The following is a 23,006-nucleotide window of genomic DNA, read 5'->3' on the forward strand; positions in this document are numbered from 1 at the left end:
ACATCATACACACACCACACACCACACGCACCACACATCTATACACCACACACACACCACACTACACCACACATACATTGCACACATACTACACATACACCTTCTACATGGCAGGGTCCTTCCCAACTTTCAAGCCTTAATCTAAATATCGGCTTCTCTGACCACTCTATATTGACTACCCTTTCCTCAGTATGCTAACTCATGCCATGAAACTCCACCCCTCCTTTTAGTGTATTTTAAAGTCTGTCACAATATACTTATTTGTATATAATCTGTCTCCACAACTAGATTATAAACCCCCTAATGGCACAGAGGCCTATTTCATTCACCCCGTACCCTGGTGTTTAACACAGTAGTTGGCCCTTGGCATATACTTGTGGAGTATATGAGGTTCAGAGTGCTTTTACAAAACTTGCTCCTTCCTCCAACTCTTCCTACAATCCTGAAAGTTGGAGGTGACAGGTGAGACTGTGCCTATTTCACACGGAAGGATGCTGAGCCTTAAGGAATGATCAACACCCTGCAATGAGTCTGTGAAGAAGCTGTGCTAACCTCTCGATGTGTATGTAGCTCGTTATCTACAACCTCTGGCCAACACTCTGCTCTTTCCAAACTGGACACATGGTTAACACATGCTGTTAGCATGACTTTGACCAAGGACTTCTCAAATGCCCACTTGGGCAAGCAGCCTACAGTCCGAAGCAGGCACGTGCTGTGGGCTCTGAAATGGGAAACCTTCCGTGTGTCACAGCTGAGAGCACTGCTCGGGTATTTAAAGCAAGCCCTTTTTAAAACATTAATGACCTGCGAGAGGAGAGAAGAAGCTGCCTGTGGAATGTGGAAAGAGGAGCCAGATGACCACAGCCCTGGTCCCTCTCCAGGTGATGTCATCATCGGTCTCAATAATAAATTTGTAACAACGTGGCTGAGAGAGATGGGACATGATTTCAACATAAGTCAAAGGAGCTGGTGGCAGCAGAATCTAAAGGGAGGAATATTTTTTAAATGGCTGGCATACTAGTACAGTTTTCTGTCCCCTGGGTAAGTAGATTATCCAGAGAGCTGGCAGAAACCACAGGGAGCTCTGGCTCTGGGAGCCTATAGTCCCAAGCCCACCAGAATAGTCTGAGTGGAAGCCGACTCTTTGCTGTTGTGTCAGCTAAGCATGCCCTTCTAGCTTGAAAAAGGAGAGCTGGGACAACACTAAACATGTATCATAAGAGAAAATCCCAGAGAAGGTTTTTCTCAACTATATAGGACCTCGCCATCTTTCTTGTTCCTCCCAGAGCTATTAATGGTGACTTCTCTCTGGATTTGGTCTAGAGCCGTGGTCGGCAAACCGCGGCTCACGAGCCACATGCAGCTCTTTGGCCCCTTGAGTGTGGCTCTTCCACAAAATACGTGCAGGCGCGCACGTACAGTGCGATGAAACTTCGTGGCCCATGTGCAGAAGTCGGTATTTTGTGGAAGAGTCGGTATTTTGTGGAAGAGTCGGTATTTTGTGGAAGAGCCACACTCAAGGGGCCAAAGAGCCACATGTGGCTCGCGAACCACGGTTTGCCGAGGCACAGTTTGCTGACCACTGGTAGAGTATACAATCCCTTACAAGGTTCATGTTGATCTTGGCTATTTCACATGTGTTCTCAGTTACTCAAGGTGTCTTGTTTTAAAAAAATATTTTTCATCCCATCTGCAGTGTTAGAATGGAATAGAGCTCAGTTATTGTGGCAAATCTAGTCCCAAGCTCTTACATGATATATCTCTAGGGAGCCTCACAGATCCTTATAACTGTAAATGCTTGATAAGGAAATGAATGAATGAATGCATAGGGTTGAATTCTTGCATAGGGTTATAAGAATCACAGAGATGATGTAATTATTTGTGAGACACATGCCACCAACTCTTTTTATCTCAATTCTGTCATTTCACCAGTCTCAAAGTCAGACTGAAAGAGAGTGGATCCATGTTTATGCTTCAGTCCATCTCAGCTGAGCACTTAGGAAGGATTCACTAGTCCGGTCTATTCTATTACCATCTTTGTCCAGGCCACTCACTTCTCTCCTGGTCCAGTAGAGTAAACTTGTACAGGTTTCCCTGCAGTCTTATTTGCTTCCCTCCAACACATTCTTCCAGTGCCAATTTGCTGTTTAAAAATGTTAATTGGTTTTTGTTACTTTCTTGCCTAAACACTTACATGGTTACCTATTGCTCCTTGGATAAGAACTAAGATTCTTCTGGGAATGACCTGCAGAGCCCTGTGGGGTCTGATACGTACCCACCTCTCCTATCTTGACTTGAAGACCCATGGATCTTTGTTCACTTTCTTCAGCCACATTGTCATTTAACTCTTTTGAATATGTCTTGATCCTTTCCATCTCTGAGACTCCACATTTACTGTGCCTTCCATCTGGGATGTCCATCGCCTTACTCTTACCTGGTTAATTCTAATGCGTCACCAGCTCTCCATTAAAGTTACTGCATCACTGAAGCCTCCTCTTAGCCCATTAGCCCATTCCCTCAGTGCAAATCAATGTACACGTGCATGTGCGCGCGCGTGCACACACACACTCATAATAGCTCATCTCATAACTTGGCATACCCTCTCTCTTAATAGAACATGTTTCCATGTATAACTATGTGCTAGTTTGTATGACCAGTTGCTTAAGTGATTGGAAGGTATGGAGGGCACTGTTTACTTTACAAGTCTCTGCTTATTCCCAGAGACTAGAGGATAGCACATGATCAGTAAACATTTGTCAAATGAGCAAAAGAAAATGTATCTCAGCCCCGGCTGGCGTGGCTCAGTGATCGAGCATCAACCTATGAACCAGGAGGTCATGGTTTGAGTTCCAGTCAGGGCACATGCCTGGGTTGCAGGCTCGATCCCCAGTGTGGGGTATGGAGGAGGCAGCCATTCAATGATTCTCTCTCATCATTGATGTTTCTATCTCTCTCTCCCTTCCCCTCTGAAATCAATAAAAATATATCTTTTTTTAAAAAAAAAGAAAAAATGTACCTCAGGTTTCATGAACTCTAAAAGTCAAAGACATGAGTTCAATTCTGAGGGGCCTCAGGATATCACATACTACAATCCACAACAAAGATGATGATGATGATAATGATGATGATGATGACGACGACGATGATGACGACAATGACTCAATGATGAAATTGATGACCTACCAGTTATTGAGCTGTTGCAAGTCATTTGGCACTGAGCTAATAGGTTTTCATATATTTCTAAATCAACTCCCACATAAGTGCTGAGGTTCAGTGAGATCAGATGCCCTGTGAAGTCACAGAAAAAATGCCAAACCTTAGACTTGGAGCCAGGTCTGCCAAACTCCATAATCAGTTCCTTTTACAGTTCACCTCAGGCCTCTCCTTCTGACTATTTAGAAATAGTTTCCCTGCGGCCTGGGAATAAATCAGCAAGTCAGAAGACCTACTCTGTGGACGTGGGGCAGGGACATGATCCTGTGGACAAAGGAGCGAAAGTCATAAAGGAGGGAGCATGTCACAGAAAAAAAGGGGGTCCCGTGTGAAGGGGTGCAGGGGAGTTTGTCCCCCCCCCACTGGCTGAGATGTAAAAATGTTGCACACTGATGTTTTCTTGACAGTAAAAATGAGTTGTGATGGTGTGTTAAAGCATAGAAATATTAGAACATAGGGTGTAAGTTGTCAGAAAAAGAGTTAGCTTCTTTTGAGGATTTTGCCAAATGACTAGTAGAGAAAAGTTGAACTGCAGTTAAGCATCTGGTGAAACTTCATCCACATCTGCAGCTTTCCCTCCCCACCCCCACCCCAGCCCCAGTGAGATTCTTCCTGTGAAAATACCTGAAATGGCTAAGAAATCAATTATTTTTAAAATCTCATGATGGTTTTTCTCTTTTTTACCTGTTACTATTTTCCCAAAGCATCTTAAAAAGAATGCCATGAATTTAGTTTCTTAATTTTTTGAATGTTTGAAAAATTGCACATAAATTGCCTGAATAATAACTACATGTGAATGAGTGAGGCTTATCACTGCACTCATTTAAGAGAAAGGATGTGCTTAGCAAATAAAATAACTTTGATATCGTTGTAAAGAATGTTTAAACACTATAAAGAGAACAAGCCATTCTCCAGCACTTTACATACCAACTACTGATAAGCTTATTACAAATCACTTTTCTTTATTTACCAAGATATGTCCCTAGAGACACCTACTTGGCAACTCTATATGGAACTAATATATCTTCTTTAAAAGATAATCTGCATTTATTTTAAACTTTATGTAATTCCAAGCATTACAGATGCATACCGATAGGTGCATATTAGCCAGAATTAGGAAAGTGCCAATGTTTACATAATGCCTTCTACTTGGAAGTCTTCAAGGGCCACTGAATCTCAAGGTTCTTTTCTTTTTTTCCTGCTGCCTTTTTTTCTATGCCCCAGTTTCTAATGCATGACTCTGCTTACTGTAACTGAATGCTTGGATTCAGAAGAGAAGGTGTCCAGAGCAAAATCAACCTCAGCAGCAACAACATAACAAAAAGGGAATTGCATATTGAAGCTTAGATTTCCAATATTTTAGCTTCTAAAAGAACTGGCCAGCATTTAAAAACATTTTATTACAACAGAATGGTTAATGTCTATTATGCATGTCCTCCTGTATAGATATAGGAGAGAGATACATAAGTGTGTCTCTACATCTTGAAGAGCTTAATCTTGTTAGAAAAGCAAGATCTTCGTATGTATATTGATAGATCAATGGTGATTTTGCTTCCCCCATCCCCAGAACATTTGGCAATGCCAGGGGACATTTTTGGTTGTCACACCTGGTGGGTTTGGTTGGGGGGGGGGGGGTCTGACATCTAGAAATTATAGGTCAGGTATGCTGCTCAGCATCCTTCAATTTCCAGGATAGCCCCCCTCACCCCTACAACAAAAAGTTAACCAACCAAAGATGTCAGTAGAGCTGAGATTGAGAAACCCTGGTGCAGAGATTGATATGAAATTGCTACAATATGAGATCCTTAAAGGCAGGACTTTTGTGGTCTTTATCTCTGATTCTCCAGTATCTAGCCAAGAGCTTTGCACGTTTAAGCAGTTACTAAACATTTTGTAGTTGTATAAATGGATAAACAAACAGATGAGGAGAATTGAGGCATGAAACAGAAGGACAGCTAATCAGCATTTTCATTGATCTTCAAAAAACTAGTTATGGGGTTTGAGTGTTTCACTTACAGGTTAATTTCACAGCACTAGCCCCACTACTACTTCCCCAGTAACTGCCGTTGTTGGGAGACCAGTTTGCCGAGCAGTTTACATCATATGTGTCCAGCAATAAAGACACTGCAGATATTGATTAGATTACATGGCCTAGAGACGGTTCAATGTGTTGTAGGTCCACTTTGATATTCACATCTCCATGAAGTTTACATTTTTGAGCATTTTAAAAAAATGCTTACAATGCTTTTCCAACAGACTTTATTTTACTTTAATAATTTTTATTTCTTAGTTATTCTGCAATTAGTAAGCTCATGTGAATATCATAATAATAACTACTGGTCTTATGAAGCTAACATGTATAATGAAATTCATTATACTTCAGAAATTGCCCTGAGCACAATAAATTTTATCTACATCAGGAAAAAAGACACTCTAGTGATGGCGAACCTTTTGAGCTCGGTGTGTCAGCATTTTGAAAAACCCTAACTTAACTCTGGTTGCCATGTCACATATAGAAATTTTTTGATATTTGCAACCATAGTAAAACAAAGACTTACATTTTTTATATTTATTTTATATATTTAAATGCCATTTAACAAAGAAAAATCAACCAAAAAAATGAGTTCGCGTGTCACCTCTGACACGCATGTCATAGGTTCGCCATCACTGCATACAGAAATACTCCATATTCCCAGTGATAAGCTTAAAACAAATGTAACCAGCTTGAAAATATTTATTTTAGTGATGTAGACGAAATAGTTAAACATCTACTTAAAGAGTGTATCATTTTAGTTAAATATACTTAAAATTATATCTTATTAAATAATATATTAACTTAGAAGTATGCTTTTTCCCTTTATTTCATAAAACAATATTATTCAAATTTTTACATGCTTTTTTTATATTGCTGAGTCATTAGTTGATCATTTCCTTAAATTTCTACTGTCTACGTTGCTTCAGACACAGAGGTTTTAAACCGTATAAAGGTCTGTTCACTGGGATTTTATTTTCCTAAACCACAGCACTTATTCATGTATGATTATGAAAGGTTATTTTTTCTTCCTATAGATGATTATTCAAGATTTTCACAGTGGAACCACTTAGTTTATTCCTTTGTAAAGTGTTGTTTATAGGGCTCATTTATTTGCACATTTTGCCATTGGAAGGCCATCCTCTCACTCCATTCTCATGCCCCCTCACCCCCTCTATCTCCACTTTACTCCCATGAATGAGGCACAATTTAGAGGGGAAATACCTTACCTGGTATTTAGACAGACAGGACATTTTCTCATTCAGTCCTAACCACACCCTTTCAGTAGCCTAGTTGTTTACATCATCATAACATTATGAAGCTCGGGGTTGTGATCAACCCCGATGTAATATCCAGGCCATGTAGCTTGTAGAAGCTTGAGGACAGCCACACCCACGTCTCCCAGGTCCCAAAGGACAATCCACTTACCATTTACCTCAACAAGTTTCATGAGTGGAGACCGACTGTGGAGGAAAGTAGAAAACGGAAACAAAGAAGAAGTAACTTTCCTAATGATGCTTCTTCTCCCAAGCGCAATTTTCTTCCCAATCAATGTCTAAGGCACTTGCTCAAATGACTATATTTCTGATTTTATGCATTAGGCATTATTCATTTAATGATCCTTATATGTTAAGAAAGATTCATTAAAAAGGGTTAAATGCCATTTATGTACTGAATGCCATCAACTCCCAATATCAACATTAGGCAAAAATATTTAAGGTGTTTTATTTTAAAACCAAGCAACACTAACTAGGATTTTAAAACAAATTTGAGACGAAAATATTACTTTCATCAAAAGCCTCTGAGTGATTTGCTTTTCCATTAATGAACCTATTTGGTACAGCCTCCTAAAAGTGAGATTTGAGTGTTAGGTTTCCACATCAATAAAATTCCTCAATCACAGTGCTGGTGTGAGGTTGGAGGAGATAAAATATTTGAAGCACAGAGCACTAGGTATGATTCACAGAGAACACTGAGTCAAAGTTAGTCCCTCTGCCTTTGTTCTATTCTCTTCTGCTCATGTCTACATTCAGACCAACAGTGGTACTTGGGGGAAAGTATCAGAAGATGTAACAGTTCCGGATGGAAAATAAGTTAACATGAATATGTTTGTGACCTGCACCATTTGCAGGAATGTTAATTATCATTTAAAGATGATCTTAGAGGCTAATCCAAAAGCTACACTTTACAGGCTTAGTGATTGGAAGTAATTTTCTAAAGTAGTCGGTTAAGTGATAAAACTAAGGAAAGCTTATTTTAGAGAGCTTAGTGGTGCTGTGACTTTTTTAAAAAATATATTTTATTGATTTTTTTTCAGAGAGGTAGGGAGAGGGATAGAGAGTTAGAAACATCGATCAGCTGCCTCCTACACACTCCCCATTGGGGATGTGCCCTCAACCAAGGTACATGCCCTTGACCGGAATTAAACCCAGGACCCTTGAGTCCGCAGGCTGACGCTCTATCCACTGAGCCAAACCGGTTAGGGCAAGATGTTGTGACTTTAAAAAAAAAACTGTCAAAAAATTCAAGGGCTAAAGTGTCCAAAAACTTGATTACAATCTAGGATCTGGAATTCAATTATAGAACTTCCTTCAAAATTCCACTCCAGGCTGGTGTGGCTCAGTGGTTGAGCATCAACCTGTGAACCAGGAGGTCACAGTTCGATTCCTGGTCAGGGCATATGCCCGGGTTTTGGGCTTGATCCACAGTTTGGGGCATGCAGGAGGCAGCCAATCAGTGATTCTTTCTCATCGTTGATGTTTCTATCTCTCTCTCCCTTTCCCTTCCTCTCTGAAACCAATAAAAATATTTTTTAAAAAAACAACTCCACTCCACCCACTGGATTCGGGTTCTCAGTTCCATGCTGCTGAAGCCTGGACACAGTCAGCCAGCAGAAGGCAACACAGCTTCCTTTCTAAGTCCTAATCCTGGTTGGCAAGAATGCTGAACTTTGATGAATTTCAGACCTGTTGGAGGCAGTAGTAATAAAAGACAAAACAAGACCATTGACTGCTAGCAAAATGTCCACAGAAGGATACATCAGTTCCTCAAATACAGTAAAATAAATGTTGCCACTGGTCCCCAGTAATGAAGAGAACCAAATGGCCAGAGGGAGACTCAGAGATTACCTTTCCAACATGGTCAATGATGCAGGTGGAAGAACAGAGCTCCAGAAAAAGAGAAGCAACTTGCCCATGGTGCATAATGAATCATGACTGAGCCAGAACTACAGTTCCTATCCCGTGGGTCTCTGGTAAATGAACAGATACAAATGCATAGATACACACATGCAATCATCCCCTCAGAAAGCACTCTCAGGACACTCATCCTCTCCCTCTGACATTTCTGACCAAAGCCTGTTGTTGCGGTGTGACCTGGATAGGAATACAGTGACATCACTTCTAGGACATCTGCCCCTAGTAGGTAGCATCTAAGACCGTCGCCAAGGACATTTCTGGTCTCCTTGGACATGCTGTTTCAGCTACTTGCTTGGCTGACATCAGCCTGACTCACAGCTTCAGAAATGGCAAGATGTGCACAGTGAGGGATGAAACAAACTCATGCCCAAAGCTAGCTCAGGTTTGCTGAAATCATCCCCAAACCCCTGTAGCTACCTGGAAATGGCTGCAGAGGGCCTACCTCCATGCTGCAGCTGAGCAACAAAAGTGCCTCCACGGGAGACTTTACCCCCCAGAGGTGGGCTGAGATAATTTCTGGCAGTGTAATACTCCCGAGTTATTTTTAGATCAATGGAAGGGAGCTCATTGGTTGACTGCTGGGTGCACACAAATCATTTGGAAGCTACAGCTCTGAAAAGATGTCTTCCAAAGAAGTGTTCTTTAATTCGTTTCTGTCTACACTAGGAAGAAAAGAGGTTGCTTATGAGGTCCAGGAAGCTCTGCTTTATCATTTTGTTTCTTGTGTAAACACGGATGTGTGTGAATGAATCTGTGTGCCTGCTTTTCTGTGCAGAGATAACATGTGTAGAATAGAAGTTATCCTTAAAAGGCACTTAGTACTGCTTACTTTTTCACTCCTACATCTATTCATACATTTAATAAATGACTATTGTGTGTATTTCACTAAATGACATTATCATGAACTGTCAGTCTAAATAAAACAAGCAATAGAATCATTTCAAAATTAATAAAGTATTTACTGAATGCCTTCTATATGGCAGACATTGTTCTAAACGCCCAAGACATGACACTAGATAAAATAGAGTCCCAGTTACAAGAGGACAGAATCCAGGGAGTGAGGTAGCTGTGTACAGAGAAGAGCAGAATATGATACAGTAAGTGACAGAAAGAGGCTCATGATGTGCTCTGTGAGCAGAGATAAGTGAACCATGTACTCATCCCAGGGAAAGCCAAGAAGGCTTCGCGGAGCAGGTGACACCTGACCTGGGATTTCCCCCTCGTCAGGAGGAACAAAGGGACAGGAACAACTTCTCAGGCATAGGAAACAGATCTATCTTTCCTTTTTTCCCTCTGGAAGATGAAGCTTCCTGGGAAAAGAAAATCTGAGAAAGCCCCTGAAGATTCCCCACATGACTGATTGCCAAAAAGAGAACTTGTGTGTCTCCAGGACTCTCACATGGGGCATATTGCACCATTCCAAAACTTGCTGCTGCAGGGGAAAAACTGCAGGAACCCGTGTGGTTTTGGAAGGTGCTTTCCCTCTGAATCACTGCTCCACGACACCCACGCCGAACCCCAGTCAGGAGCAGAGTGGGTTTCCCTAGCCCAAGCCAACATAAAGCCATGTTCAAACCGGAGCTTCACAGGAGAAAAAAGAAGACTTTGTGTGTCTGCTGTTAGAATAATCAAATTCCCCCTTGTCAATTCAGCAGTGCTGTTAATATACAGACCCCCCCAAAGCACTTGGAAGTGAAACCAAGTTATAGGATACCCAGGAGCAGGATTTCAGAACTAAGAAAGTTGTGAGTTGCACCCTGGACAGAGATTTTTGGAGGCTTTTGTTCAATTATCAGCTCTCCCACTAACTGTCAATTCGTAGGAAAATCACAGTCCTTTATCTAGGCTGAATTTTTCCCTATGAAGGATGGTGATTGGATTACACTGCCTTGTGCGATTCTTACATTTGATTCTGTTTAAACATGTTGGCAGCCTAATAGATCTCTATAGATTGGACCATTCCTTAGGAAACCCAGCCACTTTGGCCAGGCCATGATGGGACCTTCCTGTGCAGGAGACCTTAGAACCCACTGCTTCACAGATGTAGATGTCCCTCAGTGACCGAAGTCAGTTGTATTATTTGTCTCCAATTCTTCCTTCCCTCCCTGCCTTTGCTATGCTTCACTGGCAGAATGTCCTTACTGGTCCCAATACTTGGGCAACATTTTATGACTTACTTGGGACAATGAATGTGTGCAGACCCTGGCTTCATCCCGAGACTCTGAGGCATGGCAAATATATGCCAGTCTTTTGGAGCCTTTCCCCTTGGCCAGGAGAACAGCATGCCCCAGAGAGCCATTGCTTCTTTAGCCCAAATTCTGCAATGAAAATTTTGGAGTTTACCTAAGCCCATCCTTAATCCTAGAACCCAGTGTAGCCAAGTCAAGTCCAGTCAAGCTTAGCCATATGATAATATATGGATTAATGTATATACTGCAACTGAAGTCAGCAGCAACCTATCCATTCCCCCGTGAGCCTGGGAGATCTCATTGTTTTCGGCCACAGAGACTTGGGAGTTGTTGTCATGCAGCAGCATTATCTCAGCCAAAAGCTGACTGATGGATTGGGTTCCATAGATTACCCTGCAGAGTGTGAAATAGGTCTCTGTATTAGTTTCCCATTGCTGCTGTAACAAACTTAGTGGCCACAAACTTAGTGACTTAAACAACACATATTTATCATCCTACAGTTCTGAAGAGCAGAAGTTTGAAGTGAATCTCATTGAGCTAAAATCGAGGCATTGGCAGGGCTGCATTCCTTCTAGAGGCTCTGAGGAAGAACCCATTTCCTTGTCTTTTCCAGCTTTGAAAGGCTGCCCACATTCCTTTGCTCATGACCGCCAGTCCTCCATCTTCACACACAGTAATGTTCTAAACACGCTGCCATCTGATTCTCTCTCTCTTTTTTTTCTTCTATCTTTTAGTTATAAGGATGCTTGGAATTATATATTGTCCACTTGGATAATTCAGGATAACTTTCTTATCTCAAGGCCAGCTGATTAGCAACCTTCATTTCATCTGCAGACAGCATTGGTTCCTCTTTGCCATATAACCAAACATACGCACAGTTTCCAGGGATTGGGAGGTGGGCATCTTTGGAATTGCCTGATTAACCAACCATGTCTCAAGTGTGAAAGAACCCTAAATAATACCTAGTCCAGCTCTTGTGATTCGGGAAGGTCCTCGTCTACAATATCTCTTACTAGAGGTCGTCCAGTCTCTGATGATGCACTTCTAGGGATGGGAAAACCACTGTCTCTTCAGTCAAACCATCTACATGGAGGACAGCTTCTTTGAGAGATGTTCTCATTACTTCTAGTTTAATCTTATTACTCTTTCCATAATGTCACATAATCTTATTTTATAAAAATGCTCAGAGAGTTAGAGACAAAAAACAATGCTAACTGAAACTTTCCTTCTTTATATTAAGCCCCAGGGTCTTCAAGCATACCACACAAACCTAAATGTCCTCACTACTGAAGGAACTCTCCTTGCCAATATACTGAAAAGTTCATAGCTAAGCTGAAGATAATGTTTCATGACCAAGCAAGCTAAATCGGTAGAAAAGAATGGGTTCGAAAATTGGCTATGTTACTTGTTAGCTCTGTGTGAGTGAGTAAGACAGCTTCACTCACCAAGCCTCAGTTTATTCATCTGTAAAATAGGCATAATGGTACTCCCCTCAAAGGGTTGTCATGAGGAGAAAATCTATTAAACAAATGAACTATCTGGAAAGGGCTCTGAAATATTGTTATTGTTCAAATTCATTTGTTCAATTTCAGTTCAACCTCTAACCAAGAAAAAGAACATCAACATAATGGACATGGAAATGGAGCCATATTTATAATAAATTATGTCTTCACTTTGAAATGACTAAGATATTCTATACTGAAATGACAAAGGTCATGGTGCATTATAATGCTTAATTTTCAATGTACCTTTAAGTTTTATTTGGTTACTGATAATATGAATCAATCATACTATACTAGAGGCCAGGTGCACGAAATTTGTGCGGGGGGTGGGGGGAAAGGTCCCTCAGCCTGGCCTGCACCCTTTCACAATCTGGGACCCCTCTGGCATGTCCAACTGCCGGATTAGGCCTAAACTGGCAGTCGGACATCCCTCTCGCAATCTGGGACCTCTGGCTCCTAACTGCTCATCTGCCTGCCTGATCGCCCCTAACCACTCTGCCTGCCTGCCTGATCACCCCTAACTGCTCGCCTGCCTGCCTGATCACCCCTAACTGCTTGCCTGCCTGCCTGATCGCCCCTAACCGCTCACCTGCCTGCCTGATTGCCTCTAACCGCCTCTGCCTCGGGCTTCATCTGGAAGGTCGTTCGGCTGTCCCATCTAATTAGCATATTACGCTTTTATTATTATAGATGGGACCAAATGTTGTTCCATGTTCTTACACTCTGTGGTCTACAAACCCTGGTCCTCTCCACCCTTGTCCATGTAGCACTTCCTTATACAATAATAATATAGCAAATTGTCTTCAAGGTCATCATATACAGGGGGGAATGGGGGCTTAGAGAGGGAAATGTACTAATTGATTTGCTGAACTGGTGGCAAAAAGCCAGTTGAAGATCTGAGGCAGAGCAGTATCAGCCAATGGTGCAGTAAATGCAAAGGCCCTGAGGCTAACCTGGCCTATTCAGAGTAGCACAATCACTGGTGTGTCTGTATGGTGGTAATAGATGAGGTCACAGAGGTAAGCTGGGGTCAGATTAAATGGGGCATTTAGGATATGGGGAAAAGTTCATAGTTTATTTTTAGTAAGATGAGTAGAGGTTCTTGAAGACTGGAGTAACATCTGATTTCTATTTTTTAAAATCATGCAGTGCTAATATCTGACTGTGGAGAGTGAATGTGTCCCAGAGAGACTGGTGAGCAGGCAATCACAGTAATCTATGTGAAAGCTGCATTACATATGTTGATGGTAATGCATTTCAGAGGTAGGGTTGAATTGGATGTAGATTGTTAGGGAATGAGAGGAATCAAGAATGACTCACACACATTGAACCTGAGCAACTAGGAAAATGGTGGTGCTGTTCATTGAAATTGGAAAACTATATAGAAACCATGGGAGGGGGTATGGAGGGAGGCGGTAGAAATCAGAAGCTCAGTTTTAGACATATTGCATGGAAAAGATCAATTAGATAGTAAAGGGTAGGTGTCAGTTTTTTAAAAAAGGTATGAACTTCAGATAATTGGTGAGGTCACAGTAGGAGAAAAGAAAATGTAAGTGCCATCAGCATATGCAGGGTATTGAAGGCCCATAAAGTCCATGCAACTATCCAGTGAGAGGAAGCAGAACAGGAAGAAGCCTGTAAAGAAGGCTGAGAAAGGCAGGCCAGTGAAATAGGAGGAAGCAGAGAGAGGGTGGCACTCTGGGTGCTCACTGGAGAAAGTACATCAAAGAGAGAGTGGGCAACCATGTCAAATGAAGCTGATAGAACAACACAATGACTGAGAGGCTATCTATACTAATAAAAGGGTAATATGCAAATTGGTCACGATGCCCTCACAGTCACGACCAGATATACTAATTAGTCATGACCAGTGTGCAAATTGACCATCACTCCAAATACACAAGATGGCCACCCCCATGTGGTCAAAGATGGCTGCCCCCATGTGGCCACAAGATGGCCTGCAGAGGAGGGCAGTTAGGGGTGACCAGGCCGGCAGGGGAGGGCCATTGGAGGGGACCAGGCCTGCAGGGGAGGGCAGGTGGGGGAGACCGGGCCGGCAGGGAGGGCAGTTGCGGGTAACTGGGCCGGCAGGGGTGGGCAGTTGGGAGCGATCCGGCTGGCAGGGGAATACTTAGGCATCAATCAGGCTAGCAGGGGAGTGGTTAGGGGGTGATCAGGCTGACAGCCAGAAGCGGTTAGGGGCAATCAGACAGGCAGGCAGGTGAGCATTTTGGAGCCAGCAGTCCTGGATTGTGAGAGATTGTTTTAACAGGCAGTCGGACATCCCTCAAGGGGTCCCAGTTTGAAGAGGGTGCAGGCTGGGTTGAGGGACACCCCCCCCAGTGCATGAATTTCATGCACCGGGCCTCTAGTGTATATAATAAAAGCCTAAGCGACCATTAGGGTGGAACGGCCAGAACAACCAGTCACTATGATGCACATTGACCACCAGGGGGCAGACGCTCAATGCAGGAACTGCCCCCTGGTGGTTTGTGTGCTCCCACAGGGGGAGTGCCACTCAGCCAGAAGCTGGGCTCACAGCTGGCGAGCGCAGTGGTGGTAGCAGGAGCCTCTCCCACCTCCACAGCAGTGCTAAGGAGCCACTAGCTGAGCGGTAAGGAGCAGCGAGTAGGTGGGTGGTAAGGAGCAAGGGGTCCCAGACTATGAAAGGGGTGTCTGACAGCCAGCAGGTGAACATCCCCCAAGGGCTCCCAGACTGCAAGAGGATGCAGACCGGGCTGAGGGACCTCCCCACCCCTGGTGCACGAATTTGGTGTACCGGGCCTCTAGTACATTTAATATGTTGGTGAAACTTGCAGGAAAAATGACCTCTTTAATTTTATCGAACCCACTTCCCAAATTCATTTGTCTAAAACAACATTTTTCTTGTTCATATCCGTTTCCATGCCCAGAGTACTCAGATATAAGTAAAGAAGAAAGAGTGAGCACCTCAAACTCCCATTCCCACTTCACCCTTTCCTTCCTACCAAGAGAGTTCCATGAGAAGAATAAAGAAGGGGAAGATGGCATGCGTCCTTGCAAATGTGTGTGGCCTTTCTGTCTGATTTCGATTAGGCAAGGCCTGGTTTCTTAGGTATGAGAAGACCTCACATATGGACATTAAGCCGCAAGCAAAATCCAAACCACAGCATTCAGAGGCTTGCTTGTCACCAGCCAGGTCTGCCCTTTGGCAGTGGTCCCTGGAGAACCCTCTGCAGTGTGGGCAGGACCTCGCCTGGCCCCGTCCTGCTTCTTTTCCGGGAGTCCCGAGTTCCACTGTTGCTTAAAGAGAAGTGTCAGGAAAGATTTTCTTTTCTTTTCCAGATCCTTGGCAATGTCTGTGCAGATCTATTTTGGTGTCATTAGCTCAACACTGCTGTGTTTTTCTTCCCAAAGATTTAGAAGGGTATTTCAAAAACACATTCATGTTCCCTCTCTGTTTTTACTCCTGCATCCCCCTATTTTCTCTCTTTCTGTCTCTTTCTATCCTTCTTTCTTTTTTGACCTACTTGGACTCAGCATGAACTTTTCCCTGTCGTGGCATAGGAAGGGCCTGTGTGGCCAAGGCAGGCTGGACCTGCTCTGCTGCCACACTGACCCTGGGCTTCTGCAGCATCCACTTAGGTTGCAAACCAGAGCAGCTGCAACAGATGTAGAAACACCTGTCAACCAAGTCAGCGCCAGGGACCTTTGCTCAATGCACAGCTCACGCTTGCTGCTCTTATACTATATGTGAGACAGAATCTTTGTTGAAGAGCAAAGGGGAAGGGATGGACAATCATTGAAACTGTTAGATGCCCATTTCCAGGCTGATTGCTGTCAAAACATTCTCACTGAATCCTTTACAAGCACGTTGTAAGGTAAGCTTTATCTTGCAGTTCAGGAACACTGAGGCATATTGAGACAAAGGAACTTGCCTGAGATCAATCAGAACTGGTTTATCTGCCCAGGGTTTTCCATGAGGAGTAAGAGAGAGAAACAGGAAAACAGTGGCTGTCTTCCAAGAGGAGGGGAAATTTATTTAAGGAAGGTAATGTAATTAAGAACTTGAATTAATATAAGATGCAATCTCTACACCAAAATAGACTTCATGCGCGTTCCCTTGTGTTTTGTTTTATGTGGTTCCTCTCTACCAGGTAGGCCGCACACTTGGCATACTTTCTTCTTTACTTACTTCCTTTTGTAAAAAAAAAAAAAAATCCCCTCCAATGTCTTTCTCAGTGACATAGAGATTTTAATGCTGGCCACAGACACGCATACCCTAAAAGAGTAATGAGCACTTTATTCCCAGCTCTTTTTCTTGTATTGGAAACACTTAACCACCGTTCCAGTTTGATGCCTTAAAAAATCCTATGTACCGAGAGTGGCATAACAAAGAACCTCTCTCGTCATCTTAAAGCATCTCCACAATTTTTTTTCCCCAATGCTGGGCTAGGAGTTCTCCCAAATTTGGCATCACAAAATGAACAGGAATGTAGGAGGAAACTTTTATTTCTCCTAGAAAAATATGATCTACTCCTGTTTTGAATCACCTTCAAAAACCTAGACATTTGGTCCTATGAAGTCGTGTTTCAACTACAAAATATGGGGATGTTGACGTCTTGGTGAACTGCAGTAAATATTAGATTCTTTCAGCTGGCTCACTTCTTAACTCCCACCAGCAGCCTCGGTACCAGGCCAGCCCATATTTTAATCCCAGTCAGCTAGCCACTGTTCCCTCCAGGGTCCCACTCAGCCCATCCAGGGAAAGATGGAGATAGTCTCCTTCTCCCCACTCATCTCACACCGGATAATGCCCCTGGTGAGTATATGGCACCCCGGTTTTCCATGTATTCCCTCCTGGCTTCAGAAAGGAGACAAAAAGGATCAGATATGACTGTGGAATAAACCTGGAATGGCCAAAAAAGAAAATCAACAGTCCAAGCTTCTCTTTAGTTGTTTATAGGGTAGCCATTTATCAAGACATCCATTTTTCATACAGCTAGAGAAGAATTAAAGTCATGGGCTTAACTCCTTCTGGAGTCCAACTAATCCTTCTTTAATAGCTGGCACAAGGATTTGTTTCTCTCCCAACAGTTTTGGGCTCTGAAAGGCACTCACATGTTCCACTGAATTATACCGGATATATCAAATTAATTCTATTAACCAGCTTAGCCTCTGAATCTTTAACCAGGCCCTGATGCACATGCACTCACTGGTGTGAATGACTTCCAGCAATCTCAGAGATTGCTGCTTGGAGCTGTAGCCACACTGAAAGGTGAGCCCGTCTCTGACCTTACTGCATTCCACAATGTTAAATAATCGGCTAAATGGTTACAGCCCTTTTTCAAAAAGGGGGTACTTGCATTCTCCTCTTACCCCCTCCCACTCCCATGCTAACTTGGAATTTGCCTTCAAACCAGTTTCGGGACCCATGAACTGTAATGGGCAAAAGCAGGCAATGTGAGAAATATGGTCTCCACTGAAACTGAAAATAGAGGAAATCCAGGAAAGCTGTTGCTAAATCCTGCCCTTGTCCTCCCTCCCCTACCTGCCGCTTATTGGAATATGCACCCTTGCTGTCTGTGTTCTAGACTGTTTTCCTGCCCACCCACCACAGCTTCAGTTAAGCGCCTGTTTGGGGTGGTGGTGGTGGTGGTTTTTTCTTTTTAGAACATCCTGTGCTTACCTCTATCAAATATAATCACAACAATAATAGTAGTAGCTAGCATTGAATCTTTCCTATGTGCCAATTTTCTAAGAGCTTTATAAATACTAACTCACTTCATCTTTGTTACCATCCAATGAGGCAGGTACTATTATGATCACAATTTACATATGGTACTACTGAGACACAGGGCGGTTCAATACTGGGCTCGGGGACACAAAGCCAGTAGGTGGTAGAACTAGGACTAGACCCAGGCAGGTCCAGGCAGGTGGTCTTAATTCCATCATAACAACTCATGCTATTGCATTATATATGCCCATGCACAGTTGTTTATGTGCTTTATTCCATTCCATTCTCCTGGTGGTCCTGGGTAGTAGGGGTCACATAGTAGCCCCATTTTACAGATGCAAAAGTAAAGTGATGTGTTTGCGTCCATATACTGAATACACTTAGCATCAGGATTCAAATTCAGATCTTTCTGTTTCCAAAGCCCAGGTTTTCCATCAGTAGGCCTTAGGAGATAGTTTTATAATTGCTTATTTATTTTTCCATGAGTTTTCTTTGTGTGTGATCTCAATATGATTCATTTTTCTGTGCTGATCCCCTCTGGACAATAGCTACGATGTGCCACCTTTTATAGATGCTTGCTGTGCTCACTTGCACTGAATATATTTTGAGCCTTAGCCCTGTCAGTTGGTCTCATGAGGGTGAAAAAACCTCCAGGGACTGGGGACCATCTGTCTTAGCTTTGTGCATGTGTTTGCTCTGTTCTACTTTTCTGAGTGAATGGACATGTAGAAACCTCCATCCCTTCCATTCCCATGATAGCACACATGATGTGTGTAGTGGAGCCCCAACCTACAATACAGGGACAGGGGACCATCTGTCTTAGCTTTGTGCATGTGTTTGCTCTGTTCTACTTTTCTGAGTGAATGGACATGTAGAAACCTCCATCCCTTCCATTCCTATGATAGCACACATGATGTGTGTAGTGGAGCCCCAACCTACAATACAGGACTGTGCTGGTGTGGTGTGACAGACATCTCCTACCACCTTCGGTGGTTCATTGTCTGCCCTGCCAATGCTGGGGACTTGCAGATGATCACAGTAGACTTCAGAGGAGCAAAAGCTGTAGAATCAGAAGGTCCCAAAGTTGAGACTATTTTTTGGATTTCTTACTCTGGGAAAATTCCTAAACTTTTCTGTGCTTTGATAGTTTGCATGAAAAATGGGGAGTAGTACTTACCTTATAATATTTCATGGTAATTAAATGAGAAATATTCAAGAAATGCTTGATACAGTGCCAGGCAGTTAATAAGCTCTTGGTAAGAGGTAGCAATTTTAATGACTGTGCTAAGCAGTCTTTGCTTTTCTCCTTCTTATCTCCTGGACACTGTCTTCCCTGCTCTAAGCCCAGTTATATCCAATGTTTTGTTGTATTTTCAGAACAATATTTCATTAGCAAGATGCAAGAAACTATTTCAATAATAACCTTATATGTATTAAGTCCTTGCTGTGTGTGCCAGGTACTGTGCTGAGTACTTTAGCTGCTAGATTAACACATTTTATTCTCACCACACCCTATGAGGTAGGCACTGTTATTTTCCCCATTTTACAGATGAGGAAGCAAAGGCTTAGAGAAGGTAATCAGCTTGCCCAAGGTCATGCATTTAGTCAGTAGCAGGGATGGGATTCCAACTGAGGCTAACTCCACAGTCTGATTCCTTAAGCAAACCTGGCATGCTAAAATGCTCTCCCTGTAAGCTGGGGTTGAATCTCTTATTTTTAAAATGGGTGACAAAGAAGAGCAAACACTTGGAAGGTCAAGTTTACCCAGCTGTAAGGAACATTTGGGACTTGGCTTGCCAACATGGGAATCTGTTTTGTTTGCAAGCTTTTATGAGTAGCATTGTTGAGTCCCTTCACAGGCTGTCTTCTATGTATTCTTTACAAATGATCTTCAGTGAACTTTGGGGTTCCGGGAAGCAGCTGGAAGGTTTGCGTAACTGCCTGTGCACTTTTCTGGCACAGATGTCAAATGTCCTTAAATTTAACACAGATAGAACTTAGTGGCTATTGCTCAGACTCTTGACACAGAGCTCTCAGGTTTTCCTTCTGTCATATTTTACTACAGCCCATAGTGATGTTGGTGACCTCCTAAGCTTTCTTTGAAATCGTATTGATCATGCAATTAAATGGTCTCTCCATGTGTGTCAGAAGGCCAATTTGGATTAAGCTCCTGCTGCCTAGTTCTCACAGCTTCAGTCCACAATTCCAGATTATCAGTCATCATATAGAACGTGGGTGCCGGGTTTGAAAGGCTAACTCCAAGATGGGTCAGAGCCTGCATTACAGAAAACACTGCCAGCGTGCCTCTTCTCATTCGTTCTTCCCACTTCCAGGAAAGCAGTGTCCTGATATTCAATAGGTCCCCGTTCAGAAGGCAGTTCCCCTGGAACAAGGGACACACATTCCACAGCAGACTTGCAATGTCTAAAGGCTTATGTATTTTCTCTGCATGGCAAAACAGCTCAGGGGAGGCCCCAGAGAGTTCAGGAGGAAGCCACCATTGGAAAAGTGGTGAATGTGCCTGTTCTCCAATTGATCAGTTGCATGGGTTATATGCTTGCTGAGATCTGGGCCATATTTGGGAGATGGCATGGTTCATCCATCCATCCATGACCCACCATGTAGAATAGTATGAAAGACTTTTATAAATGAGATATGGCAAAGCAAGGGGGAGGGGAATCAACTGTAGCCTATGATTCAGGAGACAGGAATTGTGGTGTTCCTTAGCTCCTGATGTAACCTCAGCAAGCCCCGCCTCCTCAGCAGGGATCAACTCTACCATCTGTAGATTGAGAACGTGGGTCCCGACATCCCCTTCTCTATGAACAAGTTTATTATTCTGTGTAGCCTGCATGAGACAGCCTCCCCCTCTCAGAGTAGCTCTCAGGATGCAAAGTCTGTAATAAGTAGGAGTGAGAAAGCAAGGAATGACTTTCCACTCTGTTTTCAAGGAGAAAAACCTCACCACTCATTGGTCCACGGGGGCAGCCAATGTTTCCAGAAGTCTGGTGTTAACTGATCTCAAACCTGAACCCTGGTGAATTATAAGGCCAATTTTCCAATCAATTCCAGCTGAAATTCAAAATGCTTGTGGAGATTTAGGGACTGGTGAACTGCAGAATTGCCAGAGATAATTTCTATTGCTCTGGACTCAGAGCAAGCCCTAGGAATAATAATAATAATGATAATAAAAAGACTGGCAATATTGCAGAGAATCCAATCTGGATGTCAGCAATGCATTCAAGCCTGTCTCCAATTCAGCAACAGGCAGGCAGGATTTCATCCTCGATGTATTTTTAACACCTTATAAAAAGCTGTTGCATTGGTTGTTTTATTTGTTCCTTAACAGGAGGGTACACACTCAACAACAGTGGCAACATTTCCTCCAACCAGGAAATAGGTTACAGGGAGTTTTCTGACATTACTGGTAGTCACCCAACTAGAAGTTGATGGCTTTGCATTTATTGCCACTAAGGTTAGTGCTTAGAAATTAGGACACACTCATGTCAGTGTAGGCTATTCAGGAGCTCCAACAGACAGTTAAAAATTCAGTAGTCTGTGACTACCAATAGTTAGGCACTTCCTGTGTACCTGGAACAGTGGTGACCTCTTCACATAGAGCTCTAAACCTGGGACACCATGAGGGTCTCTCATTATACTGCCCATAGCGAGGAACCTGAACTCTGAGCAGTTAAGAAATTTATCCTAGGGCCTATAGCTGATAGCTTTGAGATTTGAACTGCATTCTCTCTGGTTCTGGGACCCATGCTGATTCTGGAAGGCTTTAGGGTGCCTGTGATAGGTCTTCTGTGACAGCCTATGCTATTTGAAGCATCTCCCATGAAACTCATGCTGGTGCAGTCATTGTGCAAAGGGAAAGTTATTGGCTGATAGGCTGTTATAAACAGCCATCGAACATAAGACGTTTTGCTTCATTTTAAGTAACAGAATAAGTAATATTTTTTAGTTATGAAAGTAACATGAATTCATTGTTAAAGTTTTGGAAAATTCAGGAAGTCACTTAGAAGAAAGAAAAAGCTATCTATTATCCTGCAAATATGAGACTACTATCCATGGCTAACATTTCCTTTCCTGAATTACATCATGGTTAGGTGCTCAAATTCTGGAGCCAGACAGACTTAAGTTCAAATCCCAGTTCAAGCAATTATTTTTGCATTGATGTGAGTCATCATGTTGTTTGTTTATTTGAACTTTGAAAAAAATAATTTACGGATGGCATCACCTAAAAAAATAAAACAAATAGCCAACACTTCTATAACATTTACTCTGTGTCAAGTACTGTTCTAAAGCTTCAGCTATAAATTCATTTAATATTCACAAAAACCCTATAAGGTGATTACGGATGTTGTCCCCAATTTACCCATGAGGACACTGAGGCAGAGAAGTAATTTCCAAAATCACCTAGCAACAAAGTGTTAGAACTGGGGTTTGAACCCAGGAGTTCTGATTCCACAGCTAATGTTCTCAACCATTAATGATACTACTTCTGGTATTATTATTATTGTTTTCTTTATAATTTTTATTTTACAAAGTTGGAAACATGCAAAACATATTGTTTTGTTATCTGCTTTCTTCATTTAACAATATGCCTTGAACATGTTTCCAAGTCATTAAATACTTTGAGGGAACAAGCTTTTTTTTGGTTGTCTGCATGGTATTCAATTGAATGTCTGAAATGTAATTAGCTTAGCCAAATCTCTATTGTTATGCATTTCAGATGTTTCTAATTTTTATCACTGTAATAAACAATGCTAAGATGAACATCATTGTACGTGCATTCTCTGGTTATTTCCCTTGGAAATTTTTCTAGAAGAAGAATTGCACAGTCAAAAGGATAGAACATGTTTTATGTGGAAGTTGGTGGGGGATATTTTTGTTTGATTTTTGAGAAATGGGGGCTCTCTTTGTAACCTCACCACATCAGACACACACTGCTGTGACAAGGGAGCTATTAAAAGTCACAAAACTAGAGTTAGGACACACACATTACATATAAATATTTATTAAATATAAAATTAGTGGTTCATCAGACCAGAAGCCTTGCTAATTCATGGTTGGAAAAAATGTAATAGCTACTTACCCCTACATGTTGGGACAGCCCCACTTCAGAGTCTGGAGATGTTCTGTTTCATGGCC

At 42.4% G+C, this 23,006-nt stretch overlaps 1 protein-coding gene across 1 annotated transcript in view; it reads left to right on the forward strand.

The window, feature by feature from the left end:
• Window positions 1-3,048: 3,048 nt before the first annotated feature.
• Window positions 3,049-23,006, forward strand: part of LOC102426948 (pappalysin-1) — a 299,588-nt gene continuing 279,630 nt past the window's right edge. The window contains exon 1 of the mRNA XM_006099368.2: window positions 3,049-3,199. Within this exon, the coding sequence (XP_006099430.2) occupies window positions 3,049-3,199 (151 nt within the window). The remainder of the gene's footprint in view (window positions 3,200-23,006) is intronic.

This window comes from Myotis lucifugus, unplaced genomic scaffold, assembly GCF_000147115.1.
Source record: "Myotis lucifugus unplaced genomic scaffold, Myoluc2.0 scaffold_273, whole genome shotgun sequence".
Lineage (NCBI taxonomy): Eukaryota > Metazoa > Chordata > Mammalia > Chiroptera > Vespertilionidae > Myotis > Myotis lucifugus.